Source organism: Myotis nattereri (assembly GCF_964212035.1).
Source record: "Myotis nattereri genome assembly, chromosome: 2".
NCBI lineage: Eukaryota > Metazoa > Chordata > Mammalia > Chiroptera > Vespertilionidae > Myotis > Myotis nattereri.
The window spans coordinates 19,693,142-19,708,804 of record NC_138076.1 but is presented as its reverse complement, the minus strand read 5'-3'; the positions used below and the strand labels follow the sequence as shown (position 1 = coordinate 19,708,804).

At 43.0% G+C, this 15,663-nt stretch overlaps 1 protein-coding gene across 2 annotated transcripts in view; it reads left to right on the top strand.

Annotated features, from left to right (window-relative positions):
* The first annotated feature begins 251 nt into the window (after positions 1-251).
* The window catches only part of FUT10 (fucosyltransferase 10), a 65,510-nt gene continuing 50,098 nt past the window's right edge, over positions 252-15,663 (top strand). Inside the window, exons 1-3 of one of the 2 annotated variants that reach the window (XM_081083060.1) lie at positions 252-313; positions 8,898-9,251; positions 14,095-14,389. In XM_081083060.1, coding sequence (XP_080939186.1) covers positions 9,171-9,251; positions 14,095-14,389 — 376 coding nt within the window. In that variant the 5' untranslated portion in view covers positions 252-313; positions 8,898-9,170. The remainder of the gene's footprint in view (positions 314-8,897; positions 9,252-14,094; positions 14,390-15,663) is intronic. The other variant, XM_081083061.1, reaches the window with a different exon arrangement.

Genomic DNA, 15,663 nt, shown 5'->3' with positions numbered 1-15,663 from the left:
TGAACTGTATTAAAAGGTCGCGGCATTAGGAAGGTTGAGAACCGCTGTTCTAGAAGAAGGTCTCCGGAGCCTCCCAGGAACTTCGGGGAAAGGCTGTGCGGCAGGGCCCGCCTGGAACCGAGGTCCCACTTGCTTTTAAAGAGGAGGCGTCCGTGAAAACCTGGATCCAGGATCGCTGGGCCTGGCCGCGCCGAGAGGTATCCCGCCTTCCCCAAATCTCCGCTCCGAGTCTTCGCCACAGCTCCAGGGGTGCGAACTGAAAGTGGGAAACCTGGGTGCGCAGCGCAAAGCGAGCCTCCGGCACCGGGAAGAGGTGAGTGTGCGCATCGCTCTGGCTCCCGTGAAAGCCTGGTGGGGGCAGGGTCTTGGTGCCCACGGAGGCTGGGGCGCAGCCCGCGGGACTCACGGCAAAAGGAGACCTCTTTGTGCCCAGAGGGAGAGTAAGAGGAAGACGGAGTTGTGTGCTGTTTTTGGAAACCTTGGGCAGCGCTTTCCAGGGACACTGCTCGAGATTGAAACCTCTCTGTCTGCCGAGAAAGTCCGGGTGGGAGGCAGGTGACACGCAGGAGCCCCGCTGGAGCCCAGGGGGGCAAATGGTTCCAACTCCTGGGGAGGAAGGCTTTCTGGTACCTCCCGTCTGCCAGGATCTTCCCAGTCCCACCAACGCCAGAACCTCTCTGCCAGCGCGTACGGTGAATTGCTGCCCCCTCTCCCCAGGTCTTCCCTGAGAGTCACTTGTTGCTGGGAGTGTGTGCTGAGGCTGCGATTCCCACTGCCCAGCGTGCAGAGCACAGTGCATTTAATGGAGAAAGTGCCCTGGGAGAGCCCCCAGCACAGCAGGCTTTGGGTACCGATACCTAAGCCATTTCCCGGGTATTTTTGTATGCAGTTCGTGTCCTCAGAACAGACCACATTTTGTGTAAGATTGAGAAATAGCACGTGTGATTTTAAGACAGTTTCTGGAGATCTTTTAAGGAGTCTTTAATATATAGCGAACACCATGCAAAAGGACTTTTTCTTAAGACCATGGCTTCAACAGGCCGCTCCCTGCTCACTGCACCAGCTCCCAAAATAGCTGGGGAGAATGTTCTGTGAGTTGTGGCTTGGATTGTTAATTTCATTTGTGGAATGCATTCAGTGCCCTAGGGCTGGGCACAGTTTTGTGTTTGGCAAGTTGGTTTTCAGGACCTCATTCCCTAACACATCCGTCCTTCTCTCAAACTGAGACACCCCAGGAGCTGTGACCCATCTTGGGCTTGCTAGTGACCTCACACTACAAGTAGGAGGTTGTTTCTCCGTGGTCCACCGTGGTCTCTCAGATCGAGGGCTTCCGCTGGCGTCGGGCCACCTGCATTGCATGAGCAGCCCAGGTATTTGCACACCAGAGTGGCAGAGCCACCATCTAGTCAGCACCCTCGCCTCAGTTTTACAACTTTCCCCTCTGTCTGCAAGCCAGAGGCAATGTCTAGCATCAGAGCATCACTCGGGTCCCTTCAGTGTCTGAAATTGCTGTGGTAACTCTTCATTTGCTGGCTTCCTGCTAGATGGCAGTGTCTAATAGTGAATTAAATACACAATCTCAACTGATACCGTTATTATGGCTCATCTTTTATTCTTCAATTTTAAAACGTAGTATGTTTTCAAGTTTTATCTTACAAACAGAACATTTCTGAAAAAAATTCAAACTGGTTAAATTTAGGAAATTAAAAAAAGTTTGGGAAGCAATATAATATTATTGATATGTAGGCATTTTTAAAACATATTTAAATGCTTCTTAAATTTGAAATCTAAAGAGTTGATTTCAGCAAGAAATGCAATACCTAATTCAATTAACAGCATTCTGCAATGAGCGTTTGTTATAATTCCTGAACATGAGTTTTAAAAATTAAAAACAACTTTTGTATACAATGTTTTTTCAGATATTTATTTCTTTGAGAATGCAATTTGTGTTTTCAAAAGTTAATGTTGAATTACTAAGAAGGAGAACGGAGATCAAGTAATCCTAAACTTGTGCTATAGAAGTATTTATTGTTTTATATTTCCAGAAATCTTAGTTTATGTTGACACAAATTATCTTGGTTGGTGTTTCTTTAATTGATCAATCTTTCTTCCTTGGAGAGTTTTGCTCCTGGACACCATTTATGGGATCAGAGAGCTTAATTTCAGGACGAAACCTGAGATCATCTGGGCCAGCCCTTTGTCTGTAGGCGTGTGAAGTGTTAGCCTTGTTAGGTCAGTGTTATTTAATCGGGTCCTCATTCATGATTACTTCAGCGATCAAAGCAGACGAGAGGTTTTGATTCAGATGGGCCAAATAGGACAATTGTAACAGGTAACCGTAAGCCCTTATTGGAGAAAGAACAGCAACAAGAAGACCTTCGAAGGACAAAGATGAGAAAGAGCCCTGTTCTTGAGGAGCTGGCTCAGTTCTTCCTGATATGGAATCTTCAGTCTGTGCCCCTGTGACCTTTAAAAAACCTAGGCCTCCTGAGTCCTTCTCTTTGGAGCTTTATGTCAGTCATTTTGTTTTGTTTGGGAGTATATTTTTATTTAGTTTCGATATGAAATAGATTCACTAATTGAGGGTGTATTAGCACTACGTGATTTGAGTGCTTTGCTGTGTGTCTAGAATTTAAGACTGGCATCACCTTCAGTTCCGTAATAGAAATGTGAAGGTGTTTGGGCTACAACTTCTGTCCCCCCATTAATCACCTGTTTTGTTTGAGTCATCACCTGGCTGCCAGTACCCCTTTCTCTCTCATTATTCTCTAGTTGTCTTGCCTGAAATGTGTACTTGGCTGAAGAGGATGACCTTGCCACATGGAAATCTGCAACTCAAAACACTGTTTACATAAAAATGAGTGCTCAGCAAAATATGAAGTCCATTAAAAAAGAGTGAGGAACACATGAACACAAATAAATGGTGATAAAGAAAACTGGGTGAAAGTGGAAACTGTGGAACCATCACACGTTTGTCAGGTCCCCAAGGGACAGTTGCAGCACCAAGGAAGTCTGCAAAGGAACAAAGTCGTCTTTTTAATGTTCGACAATTAATCTGATAGGCACCCAGTAAAGCAGCTTCAATAGTGTCCTAAAATCCCCCAGCTCCCTGCATCTGTCTACTGCTGTAGTAGAAACAAGCACACGAGGATATGGATCTAGATCTCCCGGAATTGGTATGGGGAGGAGTAAGGCTTCCCAAAGTGTGCAGCCTTGAAAGTCTTGGAGAATGGCTAGGGTAGTGAAAGAGGTATGGATGTAGGCAGGGACCAGAGCACACACCTGGAAACTACATCCCAAGAATAGCAGGAACAAAGGGCATGTGTGGTGGGGAAAGGAAAGGAAGCTAGAGAAGGGAAGAGGGGTCCAGGGAGTGTTGTTTTGTTTGTTTCAAACTATAAGGGAAAGTTTATTTAGAAAGTTACAGAGGCAAAAGAAGAGGCCCTGGGGGTTTGGGAGAAAGAAAGGTAAAGGTGAGGAGCCTGGGGAAGAAGAGGGGGAAGGGAAAGATCTGCTGGGTGGGGAGCTTGCCGGTGTTATTTCCTAAACTGATGAGATTTATTCAAGATGTATCTTGAAATCTTGGGGAAGCCATTGAAGGATTTTAATCAGAGGAGAGATAGCCAATCTACACTACAGAAACAACTCCAGCTAAATGGAGAGTGCAAGGGGTCAGAGTGGTGGGAACATCAGTTACCAGGCTTTCGGAGTAACCAAGTAGGAATAAATGAGGAGTGTTAATGATGATAAGTAGAGTTGAAGGGCAGTAGTTACAAAGTGCCTGGAGAGTTGTCCAAAGGCCCTTAGACCTTTCCATCAAGCCTACCGCATCACCTGTCTTCCCCTGATGGCCACCATTCCAGGGGTGCTCTGAGGATTTATGCATCATAAATGAAAACATATTTGGGAGAGTCAAACCTACTTAAGAAATTATACTTTAGTGTGAATAATTTAAGTCTGGGAGTTAGATACATTCCTTCTAAAGACCACCTGGTAGAACCTTATGCTCAGTTAAGACAGTCTCTTCTTATCACAAGAACTCAGCAGTTACTAGAGGAGAGAGATCAAAGGAGTCTCCTCAGAGCTCTGCCTCCTGCTCTACCTCGTTCCTTTGCCAGACATAGAAACTGCCTGGGGGTGGTTTCTCATCTTAACACCCAGGGGCACAGGACAGAAATCGTCTCTCAGTCCCATTCTGAGACCCTTAACCTACACCTTGGACTAGCCCACATGGCTGAAATTTGAAGCTGGCATCCTCACGTTGCGAATTCACTTTAAGATATTCAGTTGCTCTCTTCTGTGCATTTTAATTCAAAATAAAGTGGAGAAATGTAGAATTATTTTAGGGTGAAAGTGTTGCTGGTTTGGATGGAATAGCACGTGTAAGATAGGAGTAGTCACACTCAGCTCCAGATCCCTCTCTGGGCAGCAGATGGGCAGCCCCAGGCAGTGCACACCAGCTGCACACACAGTGCATGTCAGAAGCTTAGCTCCAGGTCAAGAGGGTTGGTGACTGAGAACCGTTCACATGTTGTCTACCATGGGTGGGTGTCTGAGCACACACACATCGTTCCATCTGGAAGGGAGTGCTCCGGGGCACCCTCTTGGAGGACTCAGATTCACCCCACGTGCAGTGAGGAGACAGAAGGGAGCTCTCCTCTCGGGGTCCCATTGCATTGGAGCTTGCTGGCCTTCACGGTGCTCTTTGCAAGCCCATCTGTCTCACCAGTTGGGGGATGGCTGACTTGATGACAAGCTCCTGGGGAATTAATACCATAAATTAGATTGATGTGCCTCAAGGCCTGGTTCATGGCTGCATGCTGTCAATCACAATTCCATCTACACTAGCTGGCTGTGTTCTTTAGAAGTGGGTATTTAACCACAGCTTGGTCCCTGAGACCCTGCTGTATTTTCGGATTTGGGTATATAACCGCAATTGAGGGTCTTTGGATGGAAGGGACTTTGTAACCTTAAATTCTTCTGTCATAGTTCATACAGCCATGTAAAGACTTTAAAAGCCCCTAGGCTAGGCCTGAGCTGTGTGGTAGCTGTAAAAATATCCCAGGCTACGTCCTCACATTTTCTCTCCATCTTTTGTTTTCCCGTATTCCTGACTCTTGTGTACTCTTAACAGACCGACACTGTTTTTCCTCTTTCTTTTCCACTGATCTCGCAGTCAGGTGACCTGATTTCTAGACCCTCTTCAACCTTTAAAAGCTATGATCTTGGTCAAATCACTTAAACTCGCCAAGACTTGGTGTCCTTATTTGTGGAAACTGAGAATATATCCACCTTGCCTGCTTTATATGATGGAGATCAGTAAGGCTGAGGGGAGTGATATATCTAAAAATCTTTAAAAAATGATATAGTTTTATACCCACTTATGGTGGTAATGTTATTTTATTACCTAATCTAGGTTATATTAATTATGGCTATAATAAGCTGCTTTTGCATAAAAAATGATAACTTGATATTTCTGCTCTGCAAGGGAAATAATGATAGTTAGCTATGAAGAAACAGAGGCTTAGAAAGATTTAGTGACTTGTCCAAATTTATATTATGTAAAATGACAGAGCCAGGATTGGAACCCAAAGGCTAGCTCCATGTTCTATGTAGTTAATAGCTAGTAAGGCCCACTGAGTAGAAGGAGAGGTGCTTTTCAGGTCCTTACAGATTTTTATTACTTTTTTCTCTGGTATACCAACTGACAGAGCTATTCTACGTAGGTTTTTTGTTTGTTTGTTTTTCCTCTGTGATTCAGGCAGATAATCTGTGAGTGTTGGCATTATCTGGTAGGAATTTTATAGTCTCAGTGTTGAGAACTTCCGAGTCCGACTGATTTCTGGTTGTAGTACTTATAAAGGTTAGTCTTGGGCAAGTTACTTTACTTCCTTCAAATTCCATTTCACCCTTAAAAGTGAGGACAGTCATTGCTTCTTCATGGAGTTGAGAGGACTGAATAAGCTCACCCATGCTGGGTGTCTAGGAAGGGCCTTACTCATACTAGGCCACTCAACAGATAGTTGCAATCTCTTTCTTGGCAAAGTGAGTATTGCTCCTTTGATGTTCCTATTGATTGGGCAGAAACATATTTTATATGAATTCAACTTCATTTTCCACCGTGGGAACCATGCCAGGGTCCCCGGATGGTCAAGGCCAATGGGAGCACAGAGACCTTGTTATCAATACATCAGAATGGCCAAAGGCCACTCTGGGCATGAGCCGAATCGGAATGTCCAAGGACTCTGAGCCTGGGAATCCTAATCAGGCCAAGATACCATGAGTGGGTGCAACACATGTTACACTGTGCTCTGCAGTAGCCAGTATGATTGATGTAACTATTGGCAAGCCTTCTTTGTCTAAATAGTGTGAAAGTAGGTTACTGACCAGCTAGTAGGCTGGAGCATGGAGAGACGACAGCTCAGATGGAGTGTGTGAAGAAGTCTGATAGAGAGAGCAGCGGGACAGGAGAGACAGGAGAAGCTCCTCAGCCAGAGAGCTCAGGTACTGCTACGATGTAAGGTGGTGAGTCTCTAGAGTCAGCGTGCGGCTGCTCACATAATAGCTGTGAGTATAGAGACTGATGTTGCTTTATGGGAAAGATACGTATTTACCAGCTGGTGTCCGGCTGCCTGCCTGTATAGACTTTGCTATAGGGACTGTTCTTGTCTGATGACTATGTGACCACTGGCTTCTGCAATAAAGACTCATTCTTATATACCCACAACCAATCATGCCTTCTCCATCTGCCCTGCCGCTGAGAATTGAGCTGTGTCTAGTGAGCAAAAGATAAAGGAGGAACTTGGACTGAGTTCCTAACAGTTGTACACTAGGCAGTGTTCGAGAAGGACCTGCCCTGGCGTAGTCGGATAGGAGAATTGAGAAGAATAATGGAGTCAGAGCCTGTCAGACCAGCAGAGCTGTACAGTGCTCTTGCTGCTGGCTCCAACATCCACTTAAAGATATAATAATAAAAATTATAATAATATTAAAAAATAAGGTAGCGAAGAGTTATTGGACATTTGTGTACCAGACAGTGAAGCAAGTGTTTTAGCAGTCTTATATAAAATGTTATGGGTTGGCTCAACAAGATAGACCACCGACTCAGAATTTAAATTTAAAAGCCTTTTATTAAGCTGGCCAGCTGACCACAGCCCGCACCTTCCCCCTCTGGGAAGGTTTGCAGCATGTGGTAGAGATCAAGGGTGCAGTATGATCCTTTATAGCAAAACAGTGTTACTTTAGAAGTTCACAGAAAGTTCATAAGAACAAAGGGGGGGGGCGGGTAAACAGAGTCACACCTGGCTGGAGCGTATCATAACACATTGTTTTTCTAAGACAATCTAGCAATTTTTCTTTCATGGTTCCTAACCCTAATACAATCCTTCTCCATATCCTGACACAATCCCTCTCCATACGTCAGTCCCCCCTCCCAGCACATTCAACTTCTCATGTCCCATTTTCTCCCCTTAGCACATTCTGTAACATTCTGTAACCCTTCCATGGCTCAGTCCCACACCCTGTAACATTAAATTGGCACAGTAACTCTTGGATTAGGTAGCATTATTATCTACATTTTGTAAATTCAGTCATGGAGAGGCTAGGTTAAACTGGCTGGGGAGTTGAGATTTGGATCCCCACAGACTGACTCTTGAGTTCATTTTCTTCATCACTGTGGGTTGCAGGAATTCCATGGATGAAAGAAGAAAAATGTACTTTTCGCAATTTCTTAGACTAAGTCATTTTGTTGCTAAGAGGAGAAAAAATATTGGACTTAAAAGTAAATCAAGGTAGATCCACGAGAGGAGAGCATACCTTTAAGACCAAAGTTTTTAACCTGAATTCTACATCATTTTTAGGTTTCTAATTATATGTTTAATTTTATAGCTGAGAAATATACAAGCAAACCTACTTTTTTTTTTTTTTTCAGCAATGCTCTATAGTTTAGAAGCAGTGGTTCTCAACCTTCTGGCCCTTTAAATACAGTTCCTCATGTTGTGACCCAACCATAAAATTATTTTCGTTGCTACTTCATAACTGTAATATTGCTACTGTTAAGAATCGTAATGTAAATATCTGATATGCAGGATGGTCTTAGGCGACCCCTGTGAAAGTGTCATTCAACCGCCAAAAGGGTCGCAACCCACAGGTTGAGAACCGCTGGTCTAGAGGAAGAGCGATCCTTGCTCTGTTCTGAATCCACAGTGTCACTTGCCCAAGGCATTTGACTTACAGAACCCTGGGCGTAAAAGGTGTTCTGTGGGACTTAGTTCATTTCTAAAACTTTTGAAAATATTATCCATTTCAGATAGATGAAAGTCTTATTTCAAAACTTCCAGAGAATCACATTGCCTACATAACCCACTGCTTTATTACATGTACCATTAAAGATGAAACACATAAATCAATAATCATAATTCTTTATGTTGTGGCTGAAGTTATTTTCCTTGGGAGGAGTTGGGGGCCAATGGGTCATTATCTATTTTTGATCAAAGCCTGAACTTTTATTTATTTTTTCTTCCTAATTTTTACAGGAGTGGGTGGATAATCCTTAGGACTGATGATTTCGACTCCACTTCTCTCTTCCTTTGAAATCTAGATAGAAGGAAGGGATTACTTGTAAATGGCTTCTGGAATTCAACCTTCTGGAGGAAGAGAAAATGAAGTGGAAACAGAATTTCAGACTTGAGACCTGTTTGTAGACCTGTCACTGTGCTCCAATGGGCTGTATGACCTTGAGCAAGTCACTTCACCTCTCTGGTTTTGGTTTCCTTATCTATGAGTGAGGACTTCATGATTTCAAAGGTTCCTTTTAAAGTTTTGGGTTTTTACATGATAACCATGAAAGACATTTATTAAGTCTGCACTATGGCTAAAAGATGATTCGTTTATTACAGAGTTTTTTTGATGCCTTCTGGTCTGAAGAATCTCCAGCTGCTCTGATGATAGCTTAAGAAGACTGCATGCTGTTCCCGCTCAATGCCAAGCCAGGCCCACTCGGAACCTCTGATCTCAGTCCGTCATGGAGACCAGGTCCCAGCAGGAATGGCAGTGGAGGAAATTGACACCCAGATGGTTCCTCCACATGAAATGGTCTCAGGCTGTGGGCCGACGAGAGAACACCTGGTAACCAGGCTCACCCTCTGTCAGCCCACCCAGGGCAGGGCAGCATGGTGCGGATTCAGAGGAGGAAGCTTTTGGCATCTTGCCTGTGCATCACAGCGACCATCTTTCTGCTTGTCACACTCCAGGTACCCAGAATTTGGGTTGTGCAGTGTTGATTCCTGGACCTTCGCCACCATTCCTGCCCCACCTTGTTCTCTCCAAGAACTTTACTTTTTGCTTTATCTCTCAGGATCAGGGTTTCCTGTCTAAGGCACTGGAAATTCTTCTTTAACCGATGAAAGTGAGATTTAGTGAGTGGATGTGTCAGGTGGAAACAAAATCAGTGACTAGGGATCAGTGTGTGACTGTTGTAGGGTATAGTTTTAGAGGAAAGTAGAGCTCAGTCTGTCTTATCGGGTCAAATTGGATGGCTTTCTCAAAGTCCCCTATTGTGATCACGTCTGAAAGATAGCATTTTTGAGGAATCAGTGGCTATTTTGAGAACAAGATAGCTGTTCTGCAGAACACAGACATCTGCATCAATAACTCTGTCATTCTTGATGTATTTACCAGACCAAAGATTTTCAACTTTTTTTAATCTCATGGCACAATAAACCAGTTACTAATATTCTGTGGCACACCAAAAAATATATTTTTTGCCTATCTGAAAAATGAATATTATTATTATTATTCATTTACCAATAATAATAATTACCTACCCTTTCTGCTCCAAAGTGACATTAAAAAAATATTTTTATTGGTTGCAGAGACAAAGGAAGAAGGAGAGATAGTGAGGAGAGAGAATCATTGATCTGCTGCTTCCTGCACTCCCCCTACTGGGGATCAAGCCCACAATCTGGGCATGTGCCCTGACTGGGAATCAAACCATGACCTCCTGGTTCATAGGTCTAAGCTTCCGGAATGCGACAGGAGGTACGGTTACTGGAGCTAAACCTTCATCTGGATCTGGGTTTCAGTTTGCCACCAACAGTGTGCTTTGGGCTGTTTCCCAGTCTTCCCTGATACATTGACTGCTTTGCTATTTTTTTAAACACTAAAAATGAATATATATAATGCCGGTATATTTAGGACCATTTCTGACATTACTGGTTTGCAGGGGATAGGCAGATAATTTGCTATGTTGGTAGGGTAGAGGAAGGATACATTTTAAAAAAATCATGTTGTGGGTTCTGTATTAGTTTGCTAGGGCTGCCATCATGAAGTACCACGCTGTGGCATAACCAACAGAAATTTCTTTCTCACTGTGGAGGGTCGCAGTCCAAGAGCAAGGTGTCAGCAAGCGGGGATGTTTCTTCTGAGGCCTCTCTGGTTGTGGACGGCCATCTTCCCCCTGTGCTTCACATGGCCTTCCCTCCGTCCTTGTCTGTGTCCTCACCTCCTCTTTTTATAAGGACACCAGTCGTATTGGATTAGGGCTCACCCTGAGGGCCTTGTTTTAACTTCGTTACCTCTTTAACAAACCTATCTCCTATGGTTTAGGCATGGGGGGTATTGCTTCAACATATGGATTTTGGGAGGGGCACAGTTCAGCCCATAACAGATCTCATAACATAACTAACAAACTACCTAAACATGTAAATGCTGTGCTGACCTATAGTTAAGCCAAACCGTTGTGGTTCTCTGGAGGAGATCATTCATCCGAGACATTGTTTTCCACTCACATTTAACTACTAGTATATTTTGTGTGTACAACCTATAAATTCTTTACACACACACACACACCCAAAATATATACACACTTTAACAGCTGATAACTCAACGTTCACTCCTTTTCACGTTTAGTTGTTTTGAAAGAATGGGTGAAGCCAGACTAAGCTTTGAACAAAGAAAATTTATCCCAAAGTGCCACTAGATTTTTTTTTTTTTAATGGGGAATACATAAAAGATAAAGTTTACGGAACAAAACAGCAACTATCGATGACGCACACAAATACCGAACAAAATGATTCTTGATGTTTGAGATTCCATTGCTTCGCATTATCAGCAGCACCTGGATCAGAATGGTCATCAGTTTGAAAACAGGCATTGACAAAAAATAGTTATTCATTTCTGTAGATTCTTTTAAATTTTGAAAATGAGCTGTATGTTAATAAACATTGACTTTATAATCATTTAAAGTGTGTATACATTTTTGGGGATATGCTGTATATATATATAATCTTTATTTTTTAAATTTTACTTACTTTTTAATTGCAGAAATGATTATTGAATACATTTGGATCATTTTGAAGTGAATCTAGGACATCATATCACTTCCCCTGGATTTACTTTCGTATGATTCCCTAATGATGGTAACTTTTAAAAATTCAGAATAACCATATAACTGTTGTCATACCCAACAAAAATTAACAATAATTACTCAGTACCATCTGTATCCCATGCTGTGTTAAATCTTTCCTGATTATCTCAAAAAAGTTTTTTTTTCTAAATATATTTTTATTGATTTCAGAGAGGAAGGGAGAGGAAGAGAGAGATAGAAACATCAATGATGAGAGAGAATCATTGGTTGGCTGCCTCCTGCATGTCCCATACTGGGGATTAAGCACTCAACGCGGGCATGTGCCTTGAACGGTATCAAACCCAGGACCCTTCAGTCCGCAGGCCGCTGCTCTATCCACGGAGCCAAACTGGCTAGGGCATCAAAAAAGCTTATTTTATAATGGGTTAGTTTGAATGTGAGGTAAACAAATCCCACACATGGCATTTAGTTGGTGTGTTGCAAGTTTTGTGTGTATATTTTTTTCCTATAAAAATTTCTTTTGCTCCACCTTTGATGCCATGTCATGGATTTGTTGAAGGAACTGGGTCTTTTGTCCTTTTGAATTTTTCAGATTTTGGATTTGGCTGATTTTGTTCTCATGATTTTCTGTAATATGTTCCTCTATCCCCCATATTTTCTACCACCTGATAGGGATAAAAGCTGTTTGGCAGAAAATCTCTCCTTAAAGCAATCCTTATTATTTGAAAATAAACTTATACTTCACATTATAGACACTGATGAGAAACAGAGAAAAATTTGTCTTAGGAGCTATATTCATGGCTTTCTATAAGTCATTAAGTTGTTGGTTGTACATTTGAAGTGAAGGTTGGGTGAAAATATAGTTTCTGGCTATGAGTCAACTCTGCTCCATCAAGCTCCTGGGGAAGAGGCGCATTATTATGTTACTAGGGGCCCAGTGCACAAATTCGTGTACCTTGAAAGGCACTGTGGGCCGAGAGGCTGTGATGGGCACAGGGTGGGTCTCGGTCCATCCTCCATGTCCCTGCCCAGCCCCTCCCACCATGGCCCTGGTCCCCTGTCTGCCAGCAGCCCCACTCCTGCCGCTGCTGCTCCCATGCGCTGATGGCTGATGGTGCAGAGTGATTGAGGCTGGCACCATCAGTGGGTGCGAGTGGCGGCTGCTGCCCCAATTGCCCCTCAGGAGCAGGGGGAGGTGGAGAACCCTCATTTTTTATGATTTAATAAATCATAAAAACCCATGATTTATTAAAGCCAGTATCATTTTTTTTCTCCTTTTGGAATACTACTTCTACTGAACACTACTTGGTGTTCACTCAGTGCTCTTAACATTTTTTTGGTTATTGCGTCCCTCAGGGAATCCAGCGGAAGTCATGGACCCTCCCCAGGGAGTTACAAACTCTATATCACATCTGTGGGCATAAAGAAGGTGTTACCCTTGACTGCTGAGAGTGAGAGGACAACACAGGTCATGTCCTCTCTGATATCTATAATAATAAAAGTGTAATATGCTAATTAGACTGGACTACCTTCCGGGCAACCTTCCAGATGAAGCCGCAGCTGCGGGGGCCGAGCTCCTTGCATGAATTTCATGCATTGGGCCTCTAGTATTTTTATAATGCTCTATCAATATCAATATCACACCTTAAAGTTTGATGAAACAGCAGCACTTTTGGAGAGCAACTATTCCACTTATTCCACTCTGCCCACCTGCCCTTCACATTACTGTTACTGATGGCCTAGCTGTCCGGTGATCCAGACTATCTGAAATAAACAAACTTGTTTTTACATAGGAGGGAGCCCAGTGCTCATGGTCCACTTCACCATCCTGATGCCATAGTGGGTATCATTAGACATATAAGACCCAGGTTATGATACATTTAGTTGTGACACATAATAATGAAAAACCATTTGGAAATTCAACTCATGTTCCCTAGAATCTCATCTCCTTTCATAGCCAGGTAATAGCCCTGACTTTCATATGATTCTCTTTTGCATTTCTTCTATGAGAGCTGTCAAAACTTTTGGTGCTTCTTCACCAATAGTTGCTCTCCAAAAGTGCTGCCGTTTCATCGAACTTTCATCATTGAGACAAAAGTAACTACATATGCCTATGAAATAGAGGAGAAACGTATCTGCTATGTGTTCAGTAGGACTAAGCAGCCTTGTTGGTGTATATTTTGGAGCCTAGGTCCTTGCCCTAATCCCTGGAACCTGAGAATATGTTACCTTGCAAAGCAGACTTTGTGGATGGGATTAAGGTGACACACCTTGAGAGGAGGAGATTATCCGGAATTATCTGTGTGGGCCCAATGAGAACCTTGCTTGGCTGTGCACAGAGAAAGATGTGACAACAGAAGGAGTGTCAGAGAGATGCAACATTGCTGGCACTGAAGGTGGAGAAAGGGGGCTGTGAACCCAGAATTGTGAGTGGCTCTAAAAGATAGGAAAACCAGAAAATGGATCCCTTCTTCTCTCGAGTTCCTAGAAAGGAACATCGTATGTAGCCTTGCTAATGCCTTGGCTAGCCCAGTGAGACTGGTTTTAGACTTCTGACCTCCAGAACGATAGGATAATTAATGTTCATTTTTTTAAATGGCTGTGTTTGTGGTAATTTGTTACAGCAGCAATAGAACCCTAATAAAGGGCCTAAATCATCAAGATGGATGGGAGACGTGCAAAAGGCAATTAAATGGTCTAACTCTGGTAATATCTGTCTCCTCTTTTAGGTAGTAGTTGAGCTGGGAAAATTTGAAAGGAAGAAGTTTAAAACTTCCAATTTGCGAGATGGGCATGCAAAAATGGAGGAAGAGCCTACACAACTCTACCCTTTCCCTAAGAAAGATTCTCTGATCCTGAACAGGAAGAAAACGTTGGAAACTGATAGCTACCCCATCATGCTCTGGTGGTCCCCACTGACTGGGGAAACCGGCAGGGTGGGCCAGTGCGGAGAAGATGCTTGCTTCTTCACCATCAACCGGACCTATCTACATCATCCCATGACCAGAGCATTACTCTTCTATGGTAAGTGGGGCTTTTGCCTTTCTGCCTTTGTTTGTTTCTCTAAAGCTGCACGACTGCTTACTTTCCAAAGAAGAGATGGTGGAATCCCCTAGAAAACACTTCAGCATGCCTGATTTCCTTTGCATTGGCTCTGCGGAAGGCCTGTGCATTTAGCAAATATGATAAATAAATAAGCTTGACCAGCGTGGAGGTGGTTGGCTGGGCCACAGGTATTGATGGAGGAGAAGAGATGGTTTTTCTCACCTTTCACCGTTGGGTCCTATGCTTACTAGGAAATAGTAAATTTATGCTTACTGAATTTACTGTTTAGGGAGTTGGGTGGATAATATTGCTGATAGCAATTCAGAATGTCACATGATAATTGCCAAGAGATTTTGAGGACCATAACAGATGTTTAATTGGGCATAAGCTAAGCCCAGTGTTCTTTATTTCATTGGTCAGATTAATCAAGAATAAAAATAAAAAGGTTGCTCAGCATCAGATTTCAAGTAGGACTAAGATTTCAAGCAGTGTTCACTGCTCTTTAGGCTGATTATATGTCATGCTGGGATGGAAGGGCAACCACACCCAGCTAGGCGGAGTTAGTAAGATGCCAGCAGCCTTTAGGAACACAGGGCTCCCTTGGTGAAGAGTGGGAGGGAAAGGCTTTCCAGGACCTCCTTCATAAAAAAGGAAATTTGCAGTGGGCCTTGAGGGATAATGGAATTGGATTACATTGTGGTTGGAGGCTATTTCAGTATGAAGAATAGCATGAATAGGGGCATGAGGGTAGAAATTTATGGTTGATACATGAGGTACAGTAAGGCTATAGCATAGTTTTGTGTAAGAGAGCGATATAAAGATTGAAGGATAGATTGGGGCCACAGCATGGGGAACCTCAAATGTTGGTTTAAGATTTTGTATCAGATTAGGGGATGGTATCAGGGAGCCACAGAAAGTTGAATGGCTTTTTAAAAACTAACCCAAAATAACATCTGTGAACCATCTTGATTCTCCTCCATTAAACGTAGCCTCTCTTCTCTAAATGGCCATAGAGTATTTTATATCTCTCTTATGTCATTAAATTGAACAGCTACAATATGCCAGGCACAATGCCAATCACAAATAAGGTAACTACGGCATTTGGTTTTGCCCTGTATGACCTTTTCTTCCCCAGTAGCATATAAAGTTCTTGAAGGTAGGGAAACATCAATTCATCTTAGTACCTACCCTGCTTCCTATATCTAGCATAGTGCCTTGTACATGGTAGGTACTCAGGAAGCATTCATAGAGAC